Source organism: Rhinolophus sinicus, linkage group LG04 (genome assembly GCF_036562045.2).
Source record: "Rhinolophus sinicus isolate RSC01 linkage group LG04, ASM3656204v1, whole genome shotgun sequence".
NCBI classification, from domain to species: Eukaryota; Metazoa; Chordata; class Mammalia; order Chiroptera; family Rhinolophidae; genus Rhinolophus; species Rhinolophus sinicus.
Genome location: NC_133754.1, coordinates 161,799,710 through 161,825,280, shown reverse-complemented (window position 1 = coordinate 161,825,280; position 25,571 = coordinate 161,799,710). Strand labels below are relative to the sequence as shown.

General features: G+C 35.1%; 1 protein-coding gene across 2 annotated transcripts in view; it reads left to right on the top strand.

Annotated features, from left to right (window-relative positions):
- The window catches only part of TEX10 (testis expressed 10), a 42,225-nt gene that overhangs the window by 13,637 nt on the left and 3,017 nt on the right, over positions 1 to 25,571 (top strand). The window contains exons 6-13 of one of the 2 annotated variants that reach the window (XM_019729232.2): positions 5,493 to 5,731; positions 6,493 to 6,628; positions 7,839 to 8,014; positions 9,307 to 9,484; positions 13,233 to 13,321; positions 14,997 to 15,130; positions 20,456 to 20,536; positions 22,155 to 22,336. In XM_019729232.2, coding sequence (XP_019584791.2) covers positions 5,493 to 5,731; positions 6,493 to 6,628; positions 7,839 to 8,014; positions 9,307 to 9,484; positions 13,233 to 13,321; positions 14,997 to 15,130; positions 20,456 to 20,536; positions 22,155 to 22,336 — 1,215 coding nt within the window. The remainder of the gene's footprint in view (positions 1 to 5,492; positions 5,732 to 6,492; positions 6,629 to 7,838; positions 8,015 to 9,306; positions 9,485 to 13,232; positions 13,322 to 14,996; positions 15,131 to 20,455; positions 20,537 to 22,154; positions 22,337 to 25,571) is intronic. The other variant, XM_019729233.2, reaches the window with a different exon arrangement.

The following is a 25,571-nucleotide window of genomic DNA, read 5'->3' as shown; positions in this document are numbered from 1 at the left end:
CAGCAAATTTATTGGACTCATACCGTGTTTCCCCAAAAGGAAGACCTAGTCAGACAATCAGCTATAATGTGTCTTTTGGAGCAAAAATTAATATAAGACCTGGTATTGTATTGTATTATATTATATTGTATTATATTTATTATATTATATAAGACCCAGTCTTATAGTAAAATTTTTGCTCCAAAAGATGCATTAGAGCTGATCGTCCGGCTAGGTCTTATTTTCGGGAAAACACCGTAATACGTGCAAGGCACTTGGTATAGTACTTGCTGAGCATTTATTGGTAAAGGATATAGGTAGAGTGCCAGTTCTTGTGGATTATAGTCTAATAAGGGAGACATTTACTTCTTTGATTCTTTAATCAGTGACCAACTGTGGTAAAGTTAATGAAGGAAGAGATTAGGGTAACAAAAGAGTATATAATAGGGAGCTGGTCCTGATCTTTCATGGCGGGGAGGGGAGTAGAGTCCTAGGGAAGGCTGCCCTGATCAAGTGATTTGTGCCAAGATGGAAAAGGTGAAAAGCGTTAACTTGATGAAAGAGCTGAGATGGTGAAATTGTGGAATTTTTAGTAAAAATGGATTGGTAGGGTAACTAATTCTCCATAAGGTTCCCCTGCGATTCATTTTTAGGGACTATAGGCTGCTCTTGTACTTCCTAAGGAAGTGCATTGAACACTGAGCAGAAAGCCTGTGGAGGGCAACGTAAGTTCAAGTCAGTGGAGCCAACAGTGGTCTGGGCCAGTGGTCTTCACACTTACGAATGTACCCGCAGTTAAATTTTTACCTCATGTCTAAATTTTTTCATGTGTTGAAATACAGGGTTAAAAAAGGATATTTACTTTTATTGTGGTAAAATATACATAACACGGAATTTACCATTGTAACCATTTTTAAGTGCACAGTTCAGTGGCATTCAGTATGTTGTGCAATCATCACATCACCACCAGCCATCTCCAGAACTTTCTCATCTTCCCAAACTGAAACTCTACTTATTAAACAATAATTCCCCATGTTCTCCGCCTCCTATTTTCCCGGGAAGCACTGTTCTACTTTCTGTCTCTATTAATTTGACAATTCTAGTGTCTCGTGTAAGAATCATACAATATTTATCCTTTAGTGTCTGGCTTAATTTCACTTAGCATAATGTCTTCAGGGTTTATTCATGTTGTAGTATATACCAGCATTTCATTCTTGTTTTTTAATAGTCTTTATTTTTTTAGAGCAGTTTTAGGTTCATAGTAAAATTGAGCAAAAAGTACAGAGTTCCAACGTACTCCAGCTTCCGCAGATGCGCAGCCTCCCTCGCTGTCAGCATCCACACCCACAGTGGAGTCATACATTGCTTACACTGACACGTCATCAGCCAGAGTTCACAGTTTACATTAGGGTTCATTCTTAGTATACATTCTATGAGTTTTGATGTGTATAATGACATGTATCCACTGTGATAGTATCATATAGGATAGTTTCACTGTCCTAAAAATGTTCTGTGCTCTGCCTGTTCATCCCTCCCTCCCCCATGTTAGCCAGCTTACTCTTAAGCCATTTATCTAAGGTAGCAGTTCTAAAGGAGTGTGGTCTGTGACCCTTGGTGCACAAGGTGAGAACTATTTTCACAGTTATATTAAGGTATTATTTGCCTTTTTCACTATTCTGACATTTGCACTGATGGTACAAAGACAATGGTGGGTAAAACTGCTGGTATCTTAGCATGATTAAGGCAGTGACACCAAAACAGTACTAATAGACATTGTATGCTTCACCACCTTGCACTGATAGTTTAAAAGAACATGCCACTTTCACTTAAAAATGTCCTTAATAAAGCAGTGAAAATTGCTAATTTTATTAAGGCGTGACCCTTGAGAACACATATTTTTAATATTCTGTGTGCATAAAGTATTTCAGCTAGATACCAAAGAATGATGGTTGTCTGAAGGAAATACACTAGTGTGATTATTCTATTTGTGAGTATTTTCCTGTATTGGACATGGTGATTTAAATGTGAAACAGTGACTAACAGATGAACAGGTTATTCAGACTTGGGTATTTGGCAGATATTTTCTCAAAAATGAATAAAGTAAGCCTTTCAATTCCAGGAAAACCACCGATAATATCTGAGCCAATGATAAAATTTGAGTGTCCAAGCAAAAATTAATATTTTGGAGAACTTGTATCTACCACCTGAGTTCTAGCCATGTATTTCCTCCTTTATTGCTTTTCATTTTTTTCATATATCTCTGTCCATCCATCTGGGATCATTTAAGTCTGCTGGAGTTTTTTTTTTTTAATAATATTTCTCCTTCATTTCTAAAGGATGTTTTAGCAGAGCATAGCAGTCTAGTACTGCGTCATACTCTAGGTCTGGCAGTTTTCTTTAAGCACACTGCCAATTACACTTTACTCTCTCCTGGTTTTCATTGTTGTGCCAAGAAGTCAGCTATGAGTCTAACTGTTGCTACTTTAAAAGTTACCTGTTTTTTCTCCCCTTAACATTTTTCTCCTTGTCTTTTGTTTTCTGCAGTTTCGCAATGCTGTATCCAATTGTGGTTTTGTTTTTTATTCTCTTTGGGATTCAGTGGACTTAGTAAATCTGAGATCTTGAGTGAAATGTCTTTAAAAAAATTGTCATTTTTTAAAACATTGAAGTCCCATTTCTCTTTTTTCCTTTAAAGACTCTAATTAATGTGTACTATTTACTGAATCTTCTACCTATTTCTCTTTTATCATATCTTTCAGATTTTAATTCTTTAGTTTTGTTCAATTGTCGTTAAACACAAATCCATTGAATTTATTTTCTACGTTTTTCAGTTCTAGAATTTCTGGCCAACTGTTCCCAGCAACATTTGTTGAAAAGACTATGTTTTCTCCATTGAATTGCTTTTGATCCTTAGTCTAAAACCAGTTGACTATATTTTTGTGGGTCTATTTTGGAGCTCTTTTTTTAATTATCAGATGTGTGTTCTTTCACCAATACTATGCTGCCTTGATTACTGTAGTTGTGTAGTAAGTCTTACTGTACAACTTACTATGACTATAGTAAGTCATACTTCCTATAGAAATTAGGTAGTATGAGTCCTCTAACTTTGTTCTGCTTCAGTCTTGTGATGGGTATTCTAGGTTTTTTGCCTTTTGTTACAGATTTTAGAATCAGTTTGTTGATAACATAGCTTGCTGGGATTTTGATTGGAGTTGCACTGAATCTATATAGTATCTAGTTGGGAAGAATTGTTACTTAAATTGCTGGGATGATACTAAACTGGGATTGATTTTTATGTAAGAGCTATTTTTACTTCTAGTTCACCTTTACTCTGGGAGAGAAGAAGCCTTTAAGGGTGAAGTAGGGATAATGTACTAAAGTCCTCATGTTTGGCAGGACCTTGGCTTTGACTTTCCCGAGTGCACTGAAAGGTTATTGCAGTTTGCAGCTTTTTCTTTCGGATTGGCAATTGCCCTTATGCCTAATCCTTGAGTGCTGGGATTTCGCTTTTTCCCAGATTTTGGGGCCCAGTAAATGTTCATTATCTTATTAGCTCTTGAATGCTTTTAGAGACTATTTAAAAAGAATTGCATCTAGCTTTTCAAGTTCTTTTCAGAAAGGGGATTAGTTCTTATTACTTACACTATCATTACTGATAATCGGAGTTTTCCCAGAGGCCTGCCTCCCTCAGAATTGACAATTGGTATGTTTCGTCTTTCAATTTTTGTATAAGTTATTGGAGGAGCAGAATGAATTTTCCCAAGTTTGCAATGTTCATTGAGGCCTTTTAGATAGTAATAGATTATGCTGCTTGAGATAAATCTGCTTAGGGTAAATCTTGGAAAGCTCTACCTGTGGTGAAGAAATACTGCAATTCAGTTTTTGGGTGGTTTAGTTAGTTTAGAATGTGCCTTGGTTTTGGGTGCTGAGCAGTTTGGCAAATAATCTAGTAGTAATTTTGGGTTTATGGCAGATTGCTAGTCATCTGGCCCAGTTTTCAGTCTCACCTTTCTTAATGATAGAATTCCCAGTTTTTAGCTGGGCATACTAGATTTCCCAGCTTCTTTTGGAGGTAGGAATGGTCATATGGGTAATTCTATTAAATAGCTCCGACTTCTGCCTTCAGTTATCAGACTTGTACGTTGAGTTGTCTGTTTGCCTTCCCTGCCTGACTTTATACCAGAGACACTTTAAGCTCAACATATCAAAAGTAGAATTAATTTTCTGGATCACTGCTCCTCTCTCTTCTATATCATTTTCATTAACCCAGTCACCAGTGTAGAGCCCTTGAGTCTTCCAATACCCACCATCCCAAAACTCACATACATGTATACATTTAAGCAAACTTCAAATCCAGCTAATTTTTATTCTTCCTAAATGTCCCCCGTTTTCCCAGTCCATGCCAGCATTGACCCTGGTTCTTGCACTTGTCATCTCTTGCCTGGATTGCTACAATACCTGTATACCTGCTTCTTTGCTTATAGTCTTATAACTCGTATTTCCTGTTCCATCCACAGAATCATCCATCTGAAAGACGTTTTCAGTCATGTTACTGCTATGCCTATGGAATTAATTTCAGTGTCCTTAACCTCCACCTCTTTGTAATCTGGCCCCATTTTACCTCTCTAGGTTCATTTATCACTCCTAGCCCTACATTTGATGCTGTAATAACACCAAATTTCTTTTATTTCCTTCCCCATGTATTTGTGGTTTCCGTGTATTTGTCGGAAACCAAGATGTCCTTCCTTGTTCAGGCTTAATCCAGGATTAACATTTGCCTTTAAAATTGGTTCAGTTTGAGATATTTTTTACTTTAATCAACTTTACGTTTTTCTAAACATGAAATAAATAGGCAGTGCTGTTGAATACACTATAGTCTGAAATGAGTCTAGTCTGAGTTGCAAATACTGTTTTTATGAAGGTATTCTATTTTGAGGTTTTTTTGAAATTTCTTTCAATTTTGAAGAAATGTGTTTAATTTGGCTAGAAACAACTGATTTTTATATGTGAATTACAAGATCATGTTATTTCAGAACAGTGCTTATCTGGACCAGTCTCCTTATTTCACATGTAAGGAAACAGGTCAGGAGAAGTTAGTGATTCTGTTAAGTCATGATTAGTTAGAAGCAGAGCCAAGTTCGGCTGTGATCTCCATCAAATATTAGTATCTGCTTAAAAAAAAAAAAATCTTTGTGTGTTGAGATTTTCAAGTCTTCTTATCTCCAAATACTTCTAAGATTACCAAGCAGTGTTACAGGGGCCCTTACTTTTTGTGTAAATAACAACTTAGGTAATGAACTAAGTAGTATATACTCTAATTCATGACCTCTTAACAACTCTCGTTCCGTAATGAATGGTTTATTCACAAAACAGTGTCTTAAATCGTACCTACATACCTGTCTTCTTGGCAATTTATCCTGGAAGGAAATACTGTTTGACTTATTAATAGATTATTTTAAGTATTCTAAGTGAAGCAGGCACTTACAGATGTGTATGTCTTTGTTTATTTTTAGCATCAAGCATTGCATGATTCTCTCCAATAATGTAGATCATCTCTTACTGAATTTAACACTGTCTGATATCATGGTCTCCCTGGCAAATGCCTCAACTTTGCAGAAGGATTCCAATTGGATAGAAATGATAAGGAAATTTGTGACAGAGACCCTTGAAGATGGCTGTAGGCTAAATAGTAAGCAGCTGAACAGATTGCTTGGGGTATCGTGGAGGTTAATGGAGATACAACCAAACAGAGGTAGGTGATGCTGCTTTATCTTTATTTAGGAAAGGAGCTCTTACGCATGCTATTTAGGGTCTAGCTTTAAATGGATAACTTTCAAACATTCCATGTAGTCAAGTTAATTACCTTCAAGCCATAAAAGGTAGCTGGCATAATTATAAAGAACTGTCTACTTGAACACAAATTGTTTATGGCTCTGAGCATCCCTTTCTCAATGGATAGGTCCATTCTGAAGCAAATTGGTAAGACTTCTAGGTTACAGAATTACTGTAAAAGGAGGTAGGTATTATTAGGAGGAAATGCCATCAAGCCTCGTGATGAAGAAATGCCCTCTTCTTACCTAGTTTGACTAGAATTTCAGAGCTTTTTCCTTGATTCTTGTAGAATGAATTCTGCTTTTCTCTTTACGTTTTTTCTAGCTTGAAGTTATGTCACATTAAGTTAGTTTTTAGTGTGACTTACTAATTCTCTCATTCAAAAACAAAGCTTTCCTATTCGGTTCCTATTCCCATCTTATTCACCTTTTTAATATTCCGATTTTTGTTATTCCTATTTAGCTTTGTTATCGCTTAGGAAAATTTATACTGTAATCTTGGATTGGTTGGGCTTTTATGTTAGGCCATTGCTATAGGAATTCCATGATAGTCATCAGTTTGTAGCTAATATCTACTTTGTTACTGGAAGACAGAAAACTACCTCTTTGCTTTTAGAGGAATTGGGGGGCTGGTGAAGAAACGTTTTTTATTCACATGTAGTTGGTTTTTCTCTGTTTTTAGAGGGTACAGAGTCTCTCATCAAGGCAGTTTATACATTGTATCAGCAGAGGGGCCTTCTCCTTCCAGTTCGGACTTTGTTACTGAAGTTTTTCAGTAAAATCTATCAAAAAGAAGAAGTGAGATCTTACAGAGTCAGGTAAAGTTTCATTTATTTGGCATTTCTTTTTCTCACCAAGTTATTTTGCAGTCTATTTAAATAAGTTGCTAGAATGATTAAATCTTTGGAGAAGGTCACTCTTGTTGGTTGCATTTAAGAAGAGATTTAAAATTTTATGAAGAAGCATACATAATAGTGCCAGCAATCTTTATACGCATAACTGAGCAGGTAAAAGCCTCTTTGAGCATATATTTTCACTTGTCCACTTACAGCTAAAGGATAGTGGGAACAAGCTATAGCAGTATCTTTTACTTTCCATAAAAATTAAGAAGGTTGAACCCTAGCCCTTAGTGACATATTGGGGCATATGGTATGAGAATGAGGACAATAGAAGATGACGAGAGTTTGTGGCTTAGCTTGGTGTTATCAGATGAGACAGACAATACAAATGGTAGAACTAAGGAATTAGTTTTTTGATATGGTGAATTTGAGGTTTATTTGAGACAATCAGGAAGAGGTGTTTGACTGGAAGATAGAGATTTTGGACACCTCAGCATATGTAGGGAGTTGTTGGAATATATTTGAGTCTTTACTATAAGCCAGGTGCTTTTCATAGTTTTTATCTAAATCTCATGCTCCTGCTATAAAGGGTACGTACTGTTACTCATATTTTACAAAAGGAAACAAGCTTAAGTTAAATAAATTGGTGAGTGACATGGTAGAGGTAGTGGCTAAAGTGTAAATTCAGGTCTGTGGCAACAAAGGTCATGCTGAAACCACTAAGCGTCTGGGGGACAGAAAAAGTGATCGCTGTTACCTGCGTAAGGAGACATTAGAGCTTTAGCAGGTATACTAAAGAACTGAAATGACAAGTCAAAGCCATTGAATGTGGGGACACTCTACATTGAATGCATCATGAGTTAATATAGTTTAATAATTAACACTAATAATAAGATAAGTAGTACACAAAGAGTTAAGTAGTGTCTGTGTACTTTAAGATAAAAATACAGTTTAGATTGTGCCCCAAATTACATGAACTTTTTAATTTAGGGAGTAAAACCTTAGAAAATGCTACAGCTGAATAAATGATGCCGACAATCTCAGAGGCTCTCAAATGTTTAAATGAGTAAATGTGGTGTTATTGATAAATGACTTGTCTTTTTATGGTTTACTTATATTAAAAAATCTTTAAATTTCTCTCTTGTCTTTGAAATTGTACTTTATTTTGTTCTTCCTTGGCCTTTCTTAGATATCGTAGTAAAGTGTTATCCCGTTGGCTGGCTGGTTTACCACTGCAGCTCGCTCATCTTGGCTCCCGAAACCCTGAGCTCTCAACACAGCTTATAGATATCATCCATACTGCTGCAGCACGAGCACATAAAGAATTACTAAAAAGCTTACAAGCTACTGCTCTCCGAATCTATGGTAAGAGTTGGTTTAACTGTAGGCTATCACTGGTCTACCCTGATTTAGGAAAGAAGTTTCTAAGGGAAGCTCTCCAGACTTGCCTTCCTTTTAAATTATTATGAATTAGTTATGTCATGATTAGATTGCTGAAACAAAAGCAAACATCAAACTATAAATTCATTTGCAAGAGTAAGTATTCTTTATTAGAATGATTTTAGGTTAATGGTTGTAGGTGCTTTTTGCATTCTTAAATTGTCTTTTAAGTTTCACCTGCTATTCACAAATTTAAAACTCAGGTGTTTAAAAACCTTTGAAGCTTTGGTGGGAAATTATTCATTTTAACATCATGGATATCTTGTATAACTTCCATATATTAATATTTATTCATCCCTGGAACTATTTAATATTTTAAGCAAAAATATCAAAAGCATTCTAGGATATATACATATATATAATTTATATTTATTATTGAGATGTAATTCATATGCCATAAAATTTGCCATTTCACAACGTGTACAATTCAGTTATTTTTTTAACATATTCCCAAGGTTATACAATCATCACCATTATCTAATTCTAGAATAATGTTATCATCCCCCAAAGGAAACTGTACCCATTAGTAGTCCCTCCCCATTCCCTCCTTTCTCAGCTCTTGGCAACTACTAATCTACATTTCTGTCTCTGTGGATTTGCCTGTTCTGGACATTTCATATAAATGGAATTATATAATATGGGGCCTTTTGAGTCTGGCTTCTTGCACTTAACATGTTTTCAGGATTCATCCATATTGAAGCATGTATCAGTATTTCTTTTTATTGCTGAGTAGTATTTCATTGTGTGGAAATACCACTTATATTTATCCATTCATTTCAGTGGTGGACATTTGGTTTGTTTTCACCTTTCGGGGTGTATGTTTAAATTTGTAGTTTTGGTATTGCTTATATGAAGGGGTCTTTTGCTTTAGATTAGGCTGATACTGTTAATTGTCACTATTTAGCAAAAGTACTTGATTTTTACTGTTTTGCATTGTGTCCAATCCCTTTACCCCCATCAAAGTTCATAATTCAAATAAGACACTTGGATGTTATGAAATTAATTACAGTAAATATATCTTTAAATGAATAATGGTTATGTTTTACTTTAGAAAATAGCTTAAGCCATACATACATGCTTTATGATAGAACTTAGTCATAACAGTGAAAATAATAGCTTTAGCATAACAGTGAAAATTATCAGTCTGCTTTATTAATTTAATCTCTGGTTTGTAAATTGACTGTCGTTGAATTTAATATGTCTGTCTACCCCACTAGATCCACAAGAAGGCGCTGTGGTGGTTCTGCCAGCCGCTTCTCAGCAGTGTTTGGTCCAGCTTGTATATTTTCTGCCCAGTTTGCCTGCTGATTTGCTTTCTCGGTTAAGTCGTTGCTGTATTATGGGAAGACTCAGTTCAAGTTTAGCTGCCATGCTTATTGGGATACTGCACATGAGGTAGCATGCTCAAGTGAGCTGTATTTTAAGTGTATAATCTTTTCCCTCATCCCTTCTTTTGGCAATTTGTGAAGTACAGGAGGCTTTTAAAATCACAGTGCTACTACCTTCATTTGCTCTTAATGCAACAGTTAAAACTGTTGATGTTATTGCTAGCTAAAGTTCACTAGAGCAAGACTGTTTTGAGTTATTTGTTCAATGATTTCAAGAGATAGATTGGAAAAAGGGTTGAAATAATCAAAAGCGTATAGTAAGGGTTCCATGGTAGGTGGGAGTACTATGCTTAAAACCTTTGGTGTTAAGGAATTGTGGTACAGACCTTCCTTTCAGGGAGCTCAGAAATTAGTGTAGCTGGTGCACTAAATAAGTTTGTGGACTCAAGACAAGGAATCACTTGAAATCGTGTGTGTGTGTGTGTGTGTGTGTGTGTGTGTGTGTGTGTTAAAACATACTTTTAAGTGTGCAGTTAAAACTGGACAGTGGCATTAAGTTCATTCCTGTTGTGTAACTAGCACCACGATCCATCTTCAGAACTTTCTCATCATCCAAACTGAAACTCTATACCCATTATAGAATAACTTCTCCTTCACCTTGCCCCGCCCAGTGACTGCTAACCGCTGTTCTGTCTTCATGATTTTGATTATTTAGGTACCTCATGTCAGTGGAATCATACAATGTTCGTCCTTTTGTGTCTTCCTTATTTCACTCGGCATAACTCTTCAAGGTTGATCCTTGTAGTATGTGTCAGAATTTCCTTCCTTTTTAAGGCTGAGTAATGTGCCATTGTGTGTATATACTACATTTTGTTTATTCATCTGTTGATGGACACTTTGGTTGTTTCTATCTTTCGGCTATAATGCTGCTGTGAATATTGGTGTACAAACCTCTGAGTCCTTGCTTTTAATTCTTTTGGCTATATATGCAGAAGTGGAATTGACAGATCATATTCTGTTTAATTTTTCAAGTAACTGTCAGGATGTTTTCAACGGTGGCTTTATCATTTTACTCTGAAAGGTTTTATAACTAATAGTGTTTCATATTGCGAGTGTTCACAGAATCCTTAAACATCTTGTTTGTATCACCAGACATAGTATTTTAGTATTCAGCAATATTTATTACTTATTGTGGCTTGTGGACAGGGTCTGATACGGTTTTGGGCAGAAATTGAAATCTAGGCTGTAACTGTAAAATTTACAGACTAGCTTCCTGTAGCTTTTTGTGTAGATCCCCTACCCTAGTTAGACAGGAGCAGCTCACTTTATTGGTAGACTTTCTTTATCTTTGTTTGCCAGTCTTTTCACACCAGTATAGGACATATATTTGAATCTGGTTACCCAAAGTATGCTTCATAACTGATGATAACTTTTCCTTTTAGCAGAAGAGAGCTATTTGCAATGTGTTATATGTGAAAATTCAAGGGTTATTCTGTTGTGTGAGCATTAGAGAGAGACTTGGTCTTATTTTTAAGTATTTTAAACATCTATTAGTTTCCCGTGTTTTTTTTTCCTTAGAAATTAAAAAAAAAAGAAAACCCTACTCTTTGTCTAATGCAAACAATTATTTAACAAGCTAGGCCTTTAAAAAAAAATAGATGTTATTTCTTTTTATGTAACTCAAGTGATCTTGTGTTTAACTTCCACTAGAGGGCACTCTGTTCCTTTGATGTAACTAATGGAGGATCTGTTTTAACATTCAGTTTAAATCACCTTTTGAACATTTCCCTTTGAAATTGATTCTCTTTGGAAGGTGTATTTTTATCAACATCAGTTATGTTTATGCCTAACTTTTGTCAAGGAAGTTTTCAAAGGTCTTTTTTCTTTTTGTGGAAATGTGGGGTGAGTGTTGAGAAAATATATTAACTTAGAGATAATAGGGGTTCATGATCATTAAATTAAAAGCTGATTGTCTTTGTAGTTGAAAGTTCACCAAGTTGAAATTTGATTTTTAGTATTTACAAAGTCTGTTAGATCTCTCTCTCTGTAGCTGTATTGTTCCCATTCAAACTAATCTCTTAAAAAATAATAAACTGGGATTTTTCAACTTTTCTCAGGCAAATAGCATCATTGTATCACTTTTCCTAGATTTGAATTTAAGAATAATGTTTAGTTCCTTTCAACATATGCTGGGGTTATTTCATATCTTTGGTTTTCTCTTCAAACTATCCCTTTCTGTTCTTGACCATGACGATAAACTAGCTAACTTTTTCATTATCTCTCATCTGTACTAATAGTCTTCTTAATCCCATCTATTTGTGCACTGTTGCAAGATTTGCCTGAAATATTTCTTTAATCATTTATGATTTTTGTTTGTCACACTAATGGGACTGAAATCAAGTTCAGTTCAGGTTTGGGAGTTCTGATACCCTGTTCTATCAGGGAGTTTATCTAAAAGCAGGATACCACCAACGAATATCAGTTCGTTCCATGTGTGGAAAAACCCATCAGCTAAAAACTATTGGTGTTCATTTTGTTTTTTTAAATGTATTTAGAGTTGCTGCCCCTACCTTTTATACCACTCGCTTAGAGCTTTTTAGAGTTTTATGTTTTGTCCATACCATTATACTTGTGGTGTTCCTCTGGCCTTTGCTCAGTCCTGTTCTCTGCCCCTAGTTTGTTTATAGCTAGATTGGGGAACATAAGACATAAATGTTAGATAAAAATCTCTTAAGATGGGAGAAATTCTTGGACTAAGAAATTTGGCTTGGTTTTAAGGAGGGTGACTATATGTTCTGGCCTGTGAGGAGCAGTTCGTTTACTTCTTTTGTCCCAGCAAATTAGTACTGGCATCCCCTATCACTCTCAGAAGTGTCTGGCTTGAACAGTATATATGGGCATCATAGTTTTAAGTACAGTGTGACCTGTTGCTTGTCGTTGGTCCAAAATAGACTCTTAAATGGATTTGCAACCTCTTTTAGCCACTGGATGGTGCAGTTGATTCCTGTTTTCATTGGGTTAAATGCATTTAATAGTAAAAATGTTTATTAAGTGCTTCTAGTTGAATTAGAAACTCCTAATTTTGTCTGATACTTATTCAGATATCTGTGATAAAATTTGTAGTCTCAGCGTGTTGGATCTGATCTTTCTCAGCCCCTTTTGCTATATTATTCCTGGTTGATACTTGTTCTCTTCCTTCTGAGCCTTACCTTGAATTGAGTTTTTAAAGGAGTCCCTGGAAACCAGTCTCATAGCAGGAACCAGATAATCCTCATTTAATGAGAAGCTGCTTTACATTTAGCTGTTCCCTTGAGTCCCCTTCCAGTACTTTAGCTGTGCTATTGTTAAGTAGACCTAGTTACAGCTTTGCAAAGTATAGGAACACATAGTCATCTTAGAGTGGTGTTAAATGGAAGTATTCTTCGCCTAATTAAGATATTTTGGCTTAGGTAGGAAGCTGGAGCTTGTTTAAAGTAAGCAAGAATAAGACTCCATAAAAATCCAGTAGTAAATACATAGCTACTGAAAAGCAAAACTGATTTTCAAATGGTGTGGAAATTTTCTAAGTTATACTATATACGTAAACCAATTAGGCTTTTTAACAAAACTACATAAATATAAATATGTGAGACGTTAAATTTTCCATACTATGGTACTTGAACCCCCTTATATATCAAGTAGATACATACTATGGGTTTTAAGCTATTAAATCAGACTCGTTTTCAATAAAGAAAGAATGGTTATAGACTGTGCTATTTTTGAGTCTTCAGGTTGGTCACTTACGGTAATAATAGTTCTTCCATTGTTTATTATAGATCATCATTTTCTGGATGGAAGTATTCAGTTAAAGACTGGTTGATGAGTGATGTAGACTATTTCAGCTTCTTATTTTCAACACTTACAGGTAACCACATTTACCTGCCAAGTTAAAGGGAAAAAACCTAGTATGAAGATTATCCTAAAATCTCCTGTCTTATATATTTGGTTCTAAGTTTTGAAGATGATAAATTATCTATCTTAGAATGATTTTTATTGATTAATAAGTGGAAATCTTTGAAGGAATTTTATTTGTACCCTACATTGTCAGGCTCTTGAGGTAGGGAGATGCATGATTCGTCTTTCAATCTCTCATAGTACAAGTACCAAAAACTTGGGGATTATTTGAATGTCAAATGATTATTTTTTCATTTTCTTCTTAGTCTTATTTCTCAGCTTTATTTTTATCTTTGTTTATAGAGCAGTGGAGATATTTGACTCTTATATTCAAATAGCCAGAGGACGCCCCATTGCATACTTTAAAAATGTGATGAACAGAATATCCATTTTAAACATATTTAAAATGTTCAACTTGAGCATTAGATTTTGATTAAACATTTTCTACATTCTATTTGCCCTCAAAAATTAGTAAAATGAGTCTAGAAATAATGTAAGTTAGATGTGTAACTAGTAACTATTGTTTTAAATGATTGTACTAGTTCAACATTTCAGTTTTGTAGTTGGGTAATAAAAATGAGATTCTTTGAAATTTTTTGAAGACTTGTAATTAGGAGACTTAATTAATATGTTAAGTCAGAATCCAAAAAGAACTTGACAGATTCTGATAATGAACTGAATCTTGCAAGATAAATACTACATAAAAAGATAAATGTAGACTCCTACATATTTATTTGATAGTTTCGGATATACACATTTGAGATGAAAGTGGGGGCTTTATGTTGTAATAATAGTATCTGGCAAAAGGTTTAGTGTATATCCTGTGCAGTGTCATAGTAGTACTTGGCAAAAGGTTTAGTGGTTTTAGAAATCTCATGAGGAGTCAGTGATGTGATGTGGCTGTCAAACTAGGTGATGCCTGTTCAGGAAACACAGTGATCTGAACATGAAAGCAGAAAGCTAGGCTCAGACGACTCCGCAGGTATTCTGATCATTCTGAGAGCTGTCTTTCAGGAGGGACTTCGACAAGTTTTCTGTGTCGGTCAGGCCAAGTGTAGTAGGAAGGTAAGAGAATCAGAAATTTTGTATAAGGTGTAGTTGTGAAGGAACTACATGTGCATTATCAAAAAAAAGAAAAAAGAGATTTAGGAGGGAAAGAGTAGTTTTAAAACATTTGAAGAGCTATTATATAAGAGAATATAGTTTGGTGTGTGTGTATATATATATATATACATATATATATATATATATATATATATATATATATATATATATATATGAAGGAATATATTATTTTAATGTTCATTTGCTTTTTTTAAGCTACTATTAATTGGAAAGTTACTCCTTTCACTTTTTTTGGATAAAAGTGGTAAACCCCTCTATATAAGGGGCAAAAGCTATTTCTTGCTGTATTAGAGATTGGATCGACACATCATTTGTGTACATAATTATATCACTGTTACTGTCTTCATTGCTAGCTATTCATTTTTTAAAATACTACATGAGATGCAGAAATTCAGAGAAAACAAGGTAGTTTAATGAATTTAACTTAAGGTACATGTCATCTCTTTTTTATAAAAATTTGAAGACTGTCACTTGGTTTGTGATTAGTTTTTTTAATTTGACTTTCTTTGTACCTAAATTAGGGTTTTCAAAAGAGGAGTTGACTTGGCTTCAGAACCTCCGAGGAGTTCCTCATGTCATCCAGACACAGCTTTCCCCTGTGCTTCTTTACCTTACAGACTTGGATCAATTTTTACATCATTGGGATGTAACAGAGGTAATAGTGCATTTAAAAAGAAATTGATGGTTATTCAGTTCATCAGTCACCAATGGTTACTATATATAGGATTTCCGCACAGCAGATACTCTGAGTTGTGTAAGACATGATCCATGTTCTGAAGTGCTTATGAGCTTGGAAAGGAGTTGTATGTTTCTAAAAGAGAAGTGTTTCTTATTATTAGAAATTGTGCCACTAGAATACAATAAATTAGCAATTTGAATGACAGAGACAAATTTATTTAGCGTAAGATGGATACATATATGGAAAAGAAAGCTTTCATGGGAAAGGAAGAATTTCACTTAGGTATTGAATGGTGAGGAAGACTTTAGGATTTGAAATCTTTGAAGGTGGCTTTTTTTTAAACAAAAGATTGTTCAGTCTCTTTGGTTGTAAGAATTAATATGTAGTGTATTAAAGTTAAAACCCTGGTTTTTCCTCAAGCTTTAAAGTTCAACTTAAAAATATTGTTAGATAAATGTAGTAAATTTAAGCAGTCACTTTAAAAGGATTTTGATTATATTTTATTTCTTTTACAGTTAAAATTTTAAACTGTTTTAAATAACTTTTAATATATTCACTATTTGTCAAGTAGTTCAGTTTTCTGACAAACCTACACAAATGTTAAAATAAATCTTAAATATCTAATAAATTTAAACTTAAACATGATAAATCTTAATACCTTAAGTTTATAGTGAAATAAACTAGTTCTTAAGGCACTGTTTATAGTGAAATTCAAATTATAATCAGTAGTCTAAATTAATTACTGACATGTTTTATATTGGAATTTTAAGGCTGATTTTTTACCCTAATAGGCAAAATTATCTTATATGGTACAAATACATAAATTAAATATGCAAAAACAAACATTAATACTAAGGGTGTGATTCTCTAAAACATTTCTACATTAATTAATTTCTATTATTCATTTCTTCAACTTCTTTCCCTGCATTGAAAGATACTTGCTCAGTAAGAATGTATTTATGTCATCCCAAATGATTTTGGTTTAAATCTTTCTTGCAAATTATGAGGTTATCTTCTCTGCCAGCTAATTTTCTTTTTAATGATTCGGAAGGCCTCTATATTCTCTGACTATATTCTTTCCTTGTAACTCATAATTGCCAGGCCAAAAGTCTAATTTTTTTTTTAAATCCCTTAGTCAGTGGTCTTAACAGGTTAGTATTTAGATTCAAGTTACGACCTACTTCTGTTTTGTTGTTATATCAGTTGATTTTATTCAACTGATCTATTTACTTCTTTCATTCTATTTTGTATTCTGTATACTGTTCGTGTTCTTCCCATATCTTAGACTTGTAAGACTTGTAATTAGGCGACTTAATTAATATGTTAAGTCAGAATCCAAAAAGCTATATAGCCCTATATCTTAGGGCTGTCCCTTTTGTAGATATTAAATGCATTTCTTTCATGACTTTTTCTGACTCTGATCACAACACTTAGGTCAGGTCATGCCAATGACATTTATCTTCTCTCTATTACCTTAGTGCTTGGTACTGTGTTTATGTAGGTTCTTCAAAAATAATGGATTTTAAAAAGTGAGAAGAAATAATGAATTGGGCACCCAATCTAATTATTTAAAACCTAAAATTTTATCTTATTCCATCCGTGGTAAATGAAGAAAGCTAAGAAAGACTGAGTTGAAGGCCTTTGATACTAGATTGGGGAGTTTGGGTTTGCCAACAGTAGCAAGGGAGTCGTTTTAAAGACAGGCTATTTCTAATATATTTAAACTATCATGATGTATTAGAGAAAACATTGTGTGGGGATTAATGGGTCCCAGAATACAAGTATAGATTTGCCAGCGTCTAGTTTGGTAACTTGGACAGCTCATATAACTTTTTTCTGAAATTTAAATTTTTCGTAAGCACATCATTGTGTAAAGCCAAGACACAATATGAAAATGTGATTAGTTATATTTCTGAAGTGAACATTTGGCAGGGACATTTATTAAACTTCAGGGTTGCTGTCTTTAAAATGTTAAGACACAAATTAGGAAAAATCTGAAAGTCTCATTTTTAGTTTTTGAAGTTCTTAAGCAAAGATTTCAATTTTCTTTTGGGTAAACTTTGCTGTATTTAAGTTGACCTTTTCATGTTAAAGTACGTATTGGAAACACACAGTTTTTGAGATCCTTAGTCTAAAAACTTACTTTTCTAATTATTTCACTTGAACAAGTTACTAGCTGGTAGAGTTGAGATTTCTTAGTTGTTTTGTTGTAGTTTTATCTGCCTAGGCTGAAGTGATTTTTTTTAAAATCAGACTTTGTGACTAGGTATTATTCAGAAAGTATAATTCAGAAGAACAGAAGGAGAATAGTAAAAAGTCTTCCATTCCTTCTCAGCCACCCATTTTTCCCTCCCCAGTTTCTAAATATATTCTTTCAGATGTCTTCTGTGTCTTCACAAATGACTACATACATTTTTTTGTTTTCCTCCTTTTATAGAAATAACACTCTATACATTGCTCTGGACTTTGCTGTTAATGATGGAAACAGTAGTTAACAGGGAAAGATCACAAGGGAAAAGGAATCTCTGGACAGAGATATTTTTCCCAAATGGAGATTTCTGTTCCAGAGCCAATGAAAGATTTTAAGGTTAATGTTAACTGTCCCTTATAAAATATTGAATGGTTGTAAAAGAATATTTTTAAAATGGATAAGCTCTGAATAATAATAAATCGTAAATCCAGTTAAAGAAATAGAAACATTTTTCATTATATTTCAAACCCCTATGTGCCTTTCCCATCTCCCTTTGGAGTAACACTGTTTTAAATTTTATCATACTCTTACTTCTTCATAGTTTCACCATATTAGCATGTAACTCCAAACTATTGTTTAGTTTTACATGTTACTGAAGTTTTTAAAAGTGAAGTAATTTGCTTCAAAGTGTTTACTCTTTAACTTAACAAAGTGTACCTTCATATTATACTATACCATTTGCTACTGTAATGTAACATGTAATGATAAGTGAGGTCATTCTTTGTTTTTCTGCATGTAATCCGTCTTTCTCTACGTGCTGTTTTTCCCTACATATTTTAAAGATTTTTCCTTTTATCACTTTTATCAGCAGTTTGATTATACCGTGGTGTTATTTTCTGTGCTTTTTTCCTTAGCTTGATGTTTCCTGAATATTTTATTAGATTTATAGTTATTGTGTTGGGAAAAAATGTCAGCCATTATTTCTTCAAAAAATGTTTTTGAGCCCTTCTTTGGGACTCCAATTTATGTGTATGTTAGATCACTTGATATTATCCTGGCGGCCTTTGACACTTTTTTTTTTTAAACCTTTTCCCCTGTCTGTTTCAGAAAGTATTCCGTCTTCAAGTTCACTGAATTTTTTCCTGCAGTATTTAATCTGATCTTAAATTCAACCAAAAAAGTTTTTTTTAATTAATAGTATTTTTAGAGCAGCTTTAGGTTCACAGGAAAATTGAAGGAACAGGTATTTCCTATATCCTCCCCCCCTCATCCCCCAGCCATGCATAGCCGCCTCCATGAACATTGCCTGCCAGAGTGGGACATTTGTTAACAATAAATGAATCTACATCGATACATTGATATCACCCGAAGTCCGTAGTTCACATTAGGGTTCACTCTTGGTGTTGTACCTTCTGTGGGTTTGGACAAATATATAATGACATGTATCCATCATTATGGTATAATAGAGAGTAATTTCATTGCCCTTAAATCCTCTGCTCTGCCTATTCACACCCCACCTCCCCAAACCCAGTGATCTTTTTACTGTCTCTGTAGTTTTGCGATTTCCAGAATGTCATATTTGGAGCTGTATAGTTTAGGATATAGCTTTTTCAGATTGTATTTTTTTCACTCAGTAATATTCATTTAAGGTTCCATCCGTGTGTGTGTGTGTGTGTGTGTGTGTGGCTTCATAGCTCATTTCTTTTTAGTACTGAATAATAATTCCATTGTCTGAATGTACCAGATTTTTATCCATTCACCTACTGTAGGACATCTTGGTTGCTTTCAGATTTTGCCAGTTATGAACAAAGCTGCTATATATATATATATTTATGTGTATGTTTTTGCATGAATGTAGGTCTTTAACTTCTCTGTCTATAACTACTCTCCTTTTGGTGCCACCCCTCTCCTGCGTAGGTATCTTCCTCACCCCATTTGAACTCCACCTCTCAGGGACAGTCTTCCTCTGTTTATTCACGGATGGCTTGCTCTGGGCCACTACAGTTCTCCCATCCACTGTACTGCTGATGGTTACCTGGCTTTTGCCTACCTTTAGAACTGAATTGTTCAGGAAGGGAACAGGAGACAGAGGAAAGGGATTATGTGGTCAGTGGTCATTTGTTATTAAATGGGCCTATTCAAACGTGATTTACCTTTTGGTAATGGAAATACTGTGCTCATTTTGAAGTGGGAAGATGGCAGTGGAAATATGTTATTTACATTGTTACTTACAGGTATAAAAGGTAAAGAAAATTGCCACTTACAGGTATAAAAGAAGAAAATTTGCCATGTGAAAACTGAGTGGTATTAATCCACGAGAGGTTTTACAGAAAAACAAGGCATAGAACTATTGATTTTTGAGGGTTGATTGACAGTTCTCTTAAAGGTAGCTTGACTAGCCTCTTTCTAGAGTGACGTTCTTCTTTCCGCCAGTCTTGGTCTCGCCATGAGATTTTTCTGCATATTTCATTTTTGGCACTATATGCCATCAACTTCTGAAGTTCCGTTACGATGTTTCTGAGAACTTGATGCTTTCCTTCCCTCTTCTTTTTTTCTTGAAAACTTAGAAAATGGAAAATATTAGGGATTTGACTCCCACCTCCCTCATTATTGTTCTTCTCCTATAAACTATTCTCTTTTACCTTTGGGGAATAGGAGACAGTGTTATAATTAATTTGAACAGGGTGTTAGTATTTCCTGAATCATAAGTATTTTTGTATTTTTTCTACCGAATGGAAAAAAGGCTTTAATCAGCCTTTTGTTGACATCAGTTAGATCTTTTTATTGTTGTACTTAATAGAAATATAGTCTCTGCCTTGGTAAATTAAGTAACTTTAGTGCTGTTAAAGAGAAGAGTTTCTCATCTCTCATTCCTGTACATGGCAGCGAATAGAAGAACTAAGTCAGGCTCAGTACATGTATAAGTGAATTACTTGGAAAATTAGCCCATATATGAGATAATTGTTTGACCTTTGACTTTTGCATCTTCAGAGTCATTTTTTGTTAAGTTTCCTGTAAATATGTAGAGCAGGTGGCTAAAAAAAAATCTCTTGAACTTGTTTCTGACTTAAAATGTCCTGATTTGGTTACTGGTTTTCTCCTCCTGACAGACAGTTTGTCACAGTTTATTGGTTATCCCTGCCCGAAGCCAGAGCTTTGACATCCTGCAGAGTGCCATCAGTAAGCATTTGGTAAATATACTTACACTTTTATCTGTTACACAAGAAAGCATATAGATTCGTTGGTTAAGACTGAGTTTGCCATAGCCAAGAAGAGTGAGAATCAAGGCTTAATAATAACCTTTCTCAGCATGATGCTATGGTCAGAACTGGGAGATCTTGGTGTGTTTCCTGGCTGTTGCTAATTAATTTTTGAGCTTGAGGAAACCCCCTTTTGCCAGGACCTTACTTTTTATATCTGTGCACTGAAAGACCTTAAAATTATGCCTCAGGTCCTTCTGACTTGTAATACTTTAACATGTGCTTGGTGTTAGTGTATTGGAAATCCATCATCCATAGTAGGGCGTAATTTCTACTTAGAGGATTTGGGGTCTAAAATAAGGATGTCACCTAACTGGCTCAAGGCCTGGTCACTAGAGGGAGTGAGCTCAGCCATGAGAGACTGACTTGTCTTCTGGCAAGTGGGTGTCTCCTTTTCCCATTGGTATTAAATTCACACTAGGTATGCCTGGATTTTTGTTTTTTAACTTCTTCAATGTTTACACTTGGACCTTTGGCTTTTTATAATAATAATAAGAAGAATGTATTATAGTGCAAGGGAGGGATCCCAGATTTTATCTTCCAGGGACAGTACTTGTTTGCATAATTTTATAGGCACATCCACACCTCTTTTTCTCCTTTAAAATGTTATTGCCCTTGAATTGGAAGAATCCTGCTTTGAATTCCCAGTACTCTTTTCTCCCCTATCAAACTTCTAATCCTTATCCCTTGTGTCCCCGCCTTTTTTTTTTCTCCCATCTCCACTCCAGAAATATAGGCCCTCTTTTAATTATATTCATTGTCCTAGTAGAAGATCAACGTGCCAGTCAGTCTAAGCCACTGTTTTCAGACAGCCTGATAGAAAGGTTAAGACCTCAGAGCCTGCAGGCTTTTTAATGATTACTCAACAGGGGTTTCTAGGAGATTTAAACCATGCATACATACAGTTACAAGTTAAGAGTCCACCTGAATGACAGTTAATACAGTAGAGTCCAGATGAATTAGGATAACATGGTGTCCCTTACCTGAGTTTTGGGGCAGTGAAGCAGTCAAGTGTTTAGTAATAGCTTCCTGTCTCCATTGCAAGTATTTTTCTTAGTCATGTCTTAATGACTAGCTAAATCAAAGGGCAGGGGAAGGTTAATTGCAAAATGACCTCCTGTATAGGGGTGGTGCCAGTTATTAGAGTTTTCCAGTCTGAATAATCTAAAGATCATATAAGTGTGATTATTGGTATCAAGACTTTCTTTGGATGCATGAAGTAATCCTTTTAAATAACGGTATTTCTGACCATTAGTAGGAATTATAACATCTAGAACATTTTAGAAGACTTCGTTATGAAGGGGAAGTAAGTAGTGGATTCGGTTATAGTACTTTTCAAGTTCACATGTTTTCAAACTCATTAAACATAGGGATTAAATTCTGAAAGGAAAACAGGACCTCAAAGGTATGGCAGGTGACATGTTTATGTATATACTAGTTTTCAGTAGAGGTGATGTAAGGTTAACAATCCAGTTAGTGGGGTTTGATTTTATCTTGGGGAAGAGGGCCTGTTGAGAAGAGGTCATTAATCTCGTTTTTCTCTGCCTAGGTTGGGTTGGCTGTAATTCCTGACAGCACGGCTGGCTGTGTTTTGGGTGTTATCTGTAAGCTCCTGGATCATACGTGTGTACTAAGTGAAACTCTACTGCCATTTTTGGCTTCTTGTTGCTACAGTCTTCTGTATTTTCTGCTCACTTTAGAGAAAGGAGAAGCAGAACATCTAAGGAAGAGGTAATAGTTTTGTATTCTTCAACTTTAATTTTTTTCCTACCTGTACTACTCCCCCCACCAATAATCAATAAGTTAATTTAAAAAATAAGAGTGAAAGAGAATTAGATTTAGAAATGTCCTACATTCTCTTTCAGAGTTTACATAAACCTAGTTAGCTTTTCCTGTTTTCCCTCATGAATCCTATGTGTTGTGAGAATTTTTATATTTTCTTTTAAAGCTACAAATTTGAAAAGTTAGTTTCTTAAGAGCTTCCCTTATTAACATTGCTATAGGTCTAGCAAGAAAAGAAATTCTGCCTTGAGAAGGATGTGTTTATTCGTACAAACCTTTGTGTTTTGTTTCGGCCTTCATGAGAACTGCCAGAGTGGGATTTTAAATTCTTGGACTTAAGAATATTGTTCTAAGATGCTAGTGTTTTCAGTTAGTCAGTACTTTTGCTCCTATATGAAATTCAGACTAAAGCTTCTAGGAGAGTTTGGAAGACGTCACTTTAATTTTTAAAAAGTGTTCTCAGGCTTATGTTCTTTTAGGTACGCATGCTAAAATTCATTGCAGAAAGTTGTTTTTTTTTAAATCTAACAGATGAACAAATATTTCTTATATTCACCTGTTAACATTTTGATGTTTGCTTTTCTAGTCTTTTTTGAACTTTTAAAATCATAAAAATATATCGTGCATATGCTTATACAAAACATTTGTATAGTTTAAAGAGTAAGTATAATTGGAACATCCGTCTAACCAGCCTCCAGGTGCAGAAATAGAATATTGCCAGCAGACACCACCATGCACCGTCACAGTTACGTTTCTCTCTACAACCCCCAGAGATCACTTCTGTGATCATCACTTCTTGCCTTTTTATTAAAACATTTTATGCACATTTGTAAACAGTAGCGTTTTTGTTTTTCATATTGAAAGAATTTTATATAAAAGGAAACATACTGTATGTATTTTTTGTGTGGTTTGATTCTCATCATTGTGAGAGGCATTTGTGTTGATTCAGAAATGTATTTCATTCATTTTTGTTTCTCTATACCGGGGGTTAGCAAACTTTTTTCTATAGAGTCAGGTAGTAAATATTTTAGGTTTTTAAGGCTATAAAAATCTCTTGTCAGAACTTCTCAACCCCTTCCTGGTGTGAAAGCAACAAGTAATACGTAAATGAATAGGTGTGGCTGTTTTCTAGTAAAACTTTATTTACAAATATAGGCAGTGAGCTGGATTGGCTGCGGTCTAGGACCCCTGCTTTATAGTAACACTTTGGTAAGAAGTTTCAAAGGTCTTTTGTAGTTTCTGTAGAGGAACATCATGTTTTGACTTCATGTGGCCGGACAGAACAAAATTAAGTGTATGTGATACTTTTCGCCTGTTTTAAATGCCTAGTTTTAAAAGTGTTTTATACTGGGTGTTGAAAAGGTTGATGTTTTTACATCTCTTGGGATGACTGACGTTACTTAGTCACAAAGAAATGTTGTCCGAGTCTTAGTACAGGTTTCCTCCATTATGGGAAAGTGGAGTGTTCCTATGAAAACTTTCCAAAATGGTGTCAAGTGAAGAAGCAATTACTGTTAACTTAAATGGAAAAATTTCTGAGTGTTCCCAGACCCAAAATTCAACACATGCACAAACCACAATCGATACGCTTAATTATGTTCACTTTTACACTAAGCATAACACCTTAAGAGCTATCTTAGGCTTTTCTGGTACCTTAAGACACGTCTTGATAACGGACGCTCAAGTTAAATCGAGGTAAAGCACAGGTGCTCACAGACATCGTCAGAGCTCGGGCAACTTGCTGCTGGTGAAGGACACTCCGCTGCCGGGGGTGCTGCCGCCTCTACCACAGCTGTAGTAAACCACACTGCACTCCATTCCGCTTTCTGCCTTTTTATAAAAGTGGAAATTCTCTTTGGTGATCTTTCGATTAGTGAAAACAGGTACCAAGATAGGTCTTTTCCTAACAATGAAGTGGTGTAATGTGAGCTTTCGGAAAGTGGGGTATACCTGTACTTAAACTTTACTTTTCAGGCTACTCCTACCCCCTTAGAGAAGGCATTTATGAGGTTACAAGTAACAAGTGCCAGTCAAATGACTGGGAGCCTTTGTTTTCACAAGTGCTTGCAAAATAAATCAGGCATGACCAATTTGAGTTGTTCAAAACTGTGGCTACTGGACTTTGAAGAAAGTCCTGTGCTTTTGACTTCCTGACTCGTTAGTAATGGAAAATCTGCTGTTCGACTGAGCCCTTTTGGTTTGTAGCTAGGACTCTATTCTTTTCTATGGTTTTACTGTTTTCTCTTTATCGTTTCAAATCAGGATATGTCCTGGTATGAGACTTTGTGTGCTCCTTTAATTTGAAGACCCAAATGCTTTTTTTCCTTCAGGTCTGGTAAATACTGTTTATTATTTCTGTTGTCTTTCCTATTGTTTGTTCTATCCTTCTAAAAATCCCTTTTAAACATAGCTTCCCTTTCTGTCCTCTATGTCTTAACATCTTTTATTTAATTCTCCTATTGAGTTTTTATTTCATCAGCTATTGTTTTGTTTTCTTTGATATAATTTGGGTTTTTATTTGGTTCTTAGTCATTCTTGCTTGTTCTTGATTTGTTGGTGTTACTTTAAAGTTCCTGTCCATTTGTTATATTCTTTCCTTTTTTCTCTGGTGTGGGAATTCTCCCTTATTTTGGGGAGCAGGTGTGGCCCTACACATTGTCTTTCATGGGGTTGAGCAAACTTGTTTTGGATGGGTACCTTTTCTCTGAGTACACCTATATGAGTTCTGTGGAGACTGCCATGGGACATTTTCCTCGCTTCCAGCTATACACAAGGAACCTAGTTCTAGCTCCCTGCCTCCCACACCTGGTGCATGAAGCCTCAGCTTCCAATACTGTTAGTGTTTGAAAACCCAGCCCTAAAATTCCACATCCAGTCCTGTACCCAGTGAGCATCTTTATATGAGTTCTGTTCTAGTTTCTAGCACTCAACAGATTTCAACTGTTCTGTCTTTTGAGCTTGGCGGTAGTATGTGTGTTTTAAGTGTAATATCTGTATTTTTCTTTGTTTGCGGTAAGAAGTTGGTATTATCTGAGCAGAATATATCAGAAGTTTGTGGAGTTAGCAGAATTCCTGGAAATTGTATGCAAAATGCTAAAATTTCATCAGTTTCTCTAGAGTGGTTTAAAACCATTGCTTTATGTTCAGCTGAAACCTCAACTTCATTGGTTCCAGTTCTGTACTA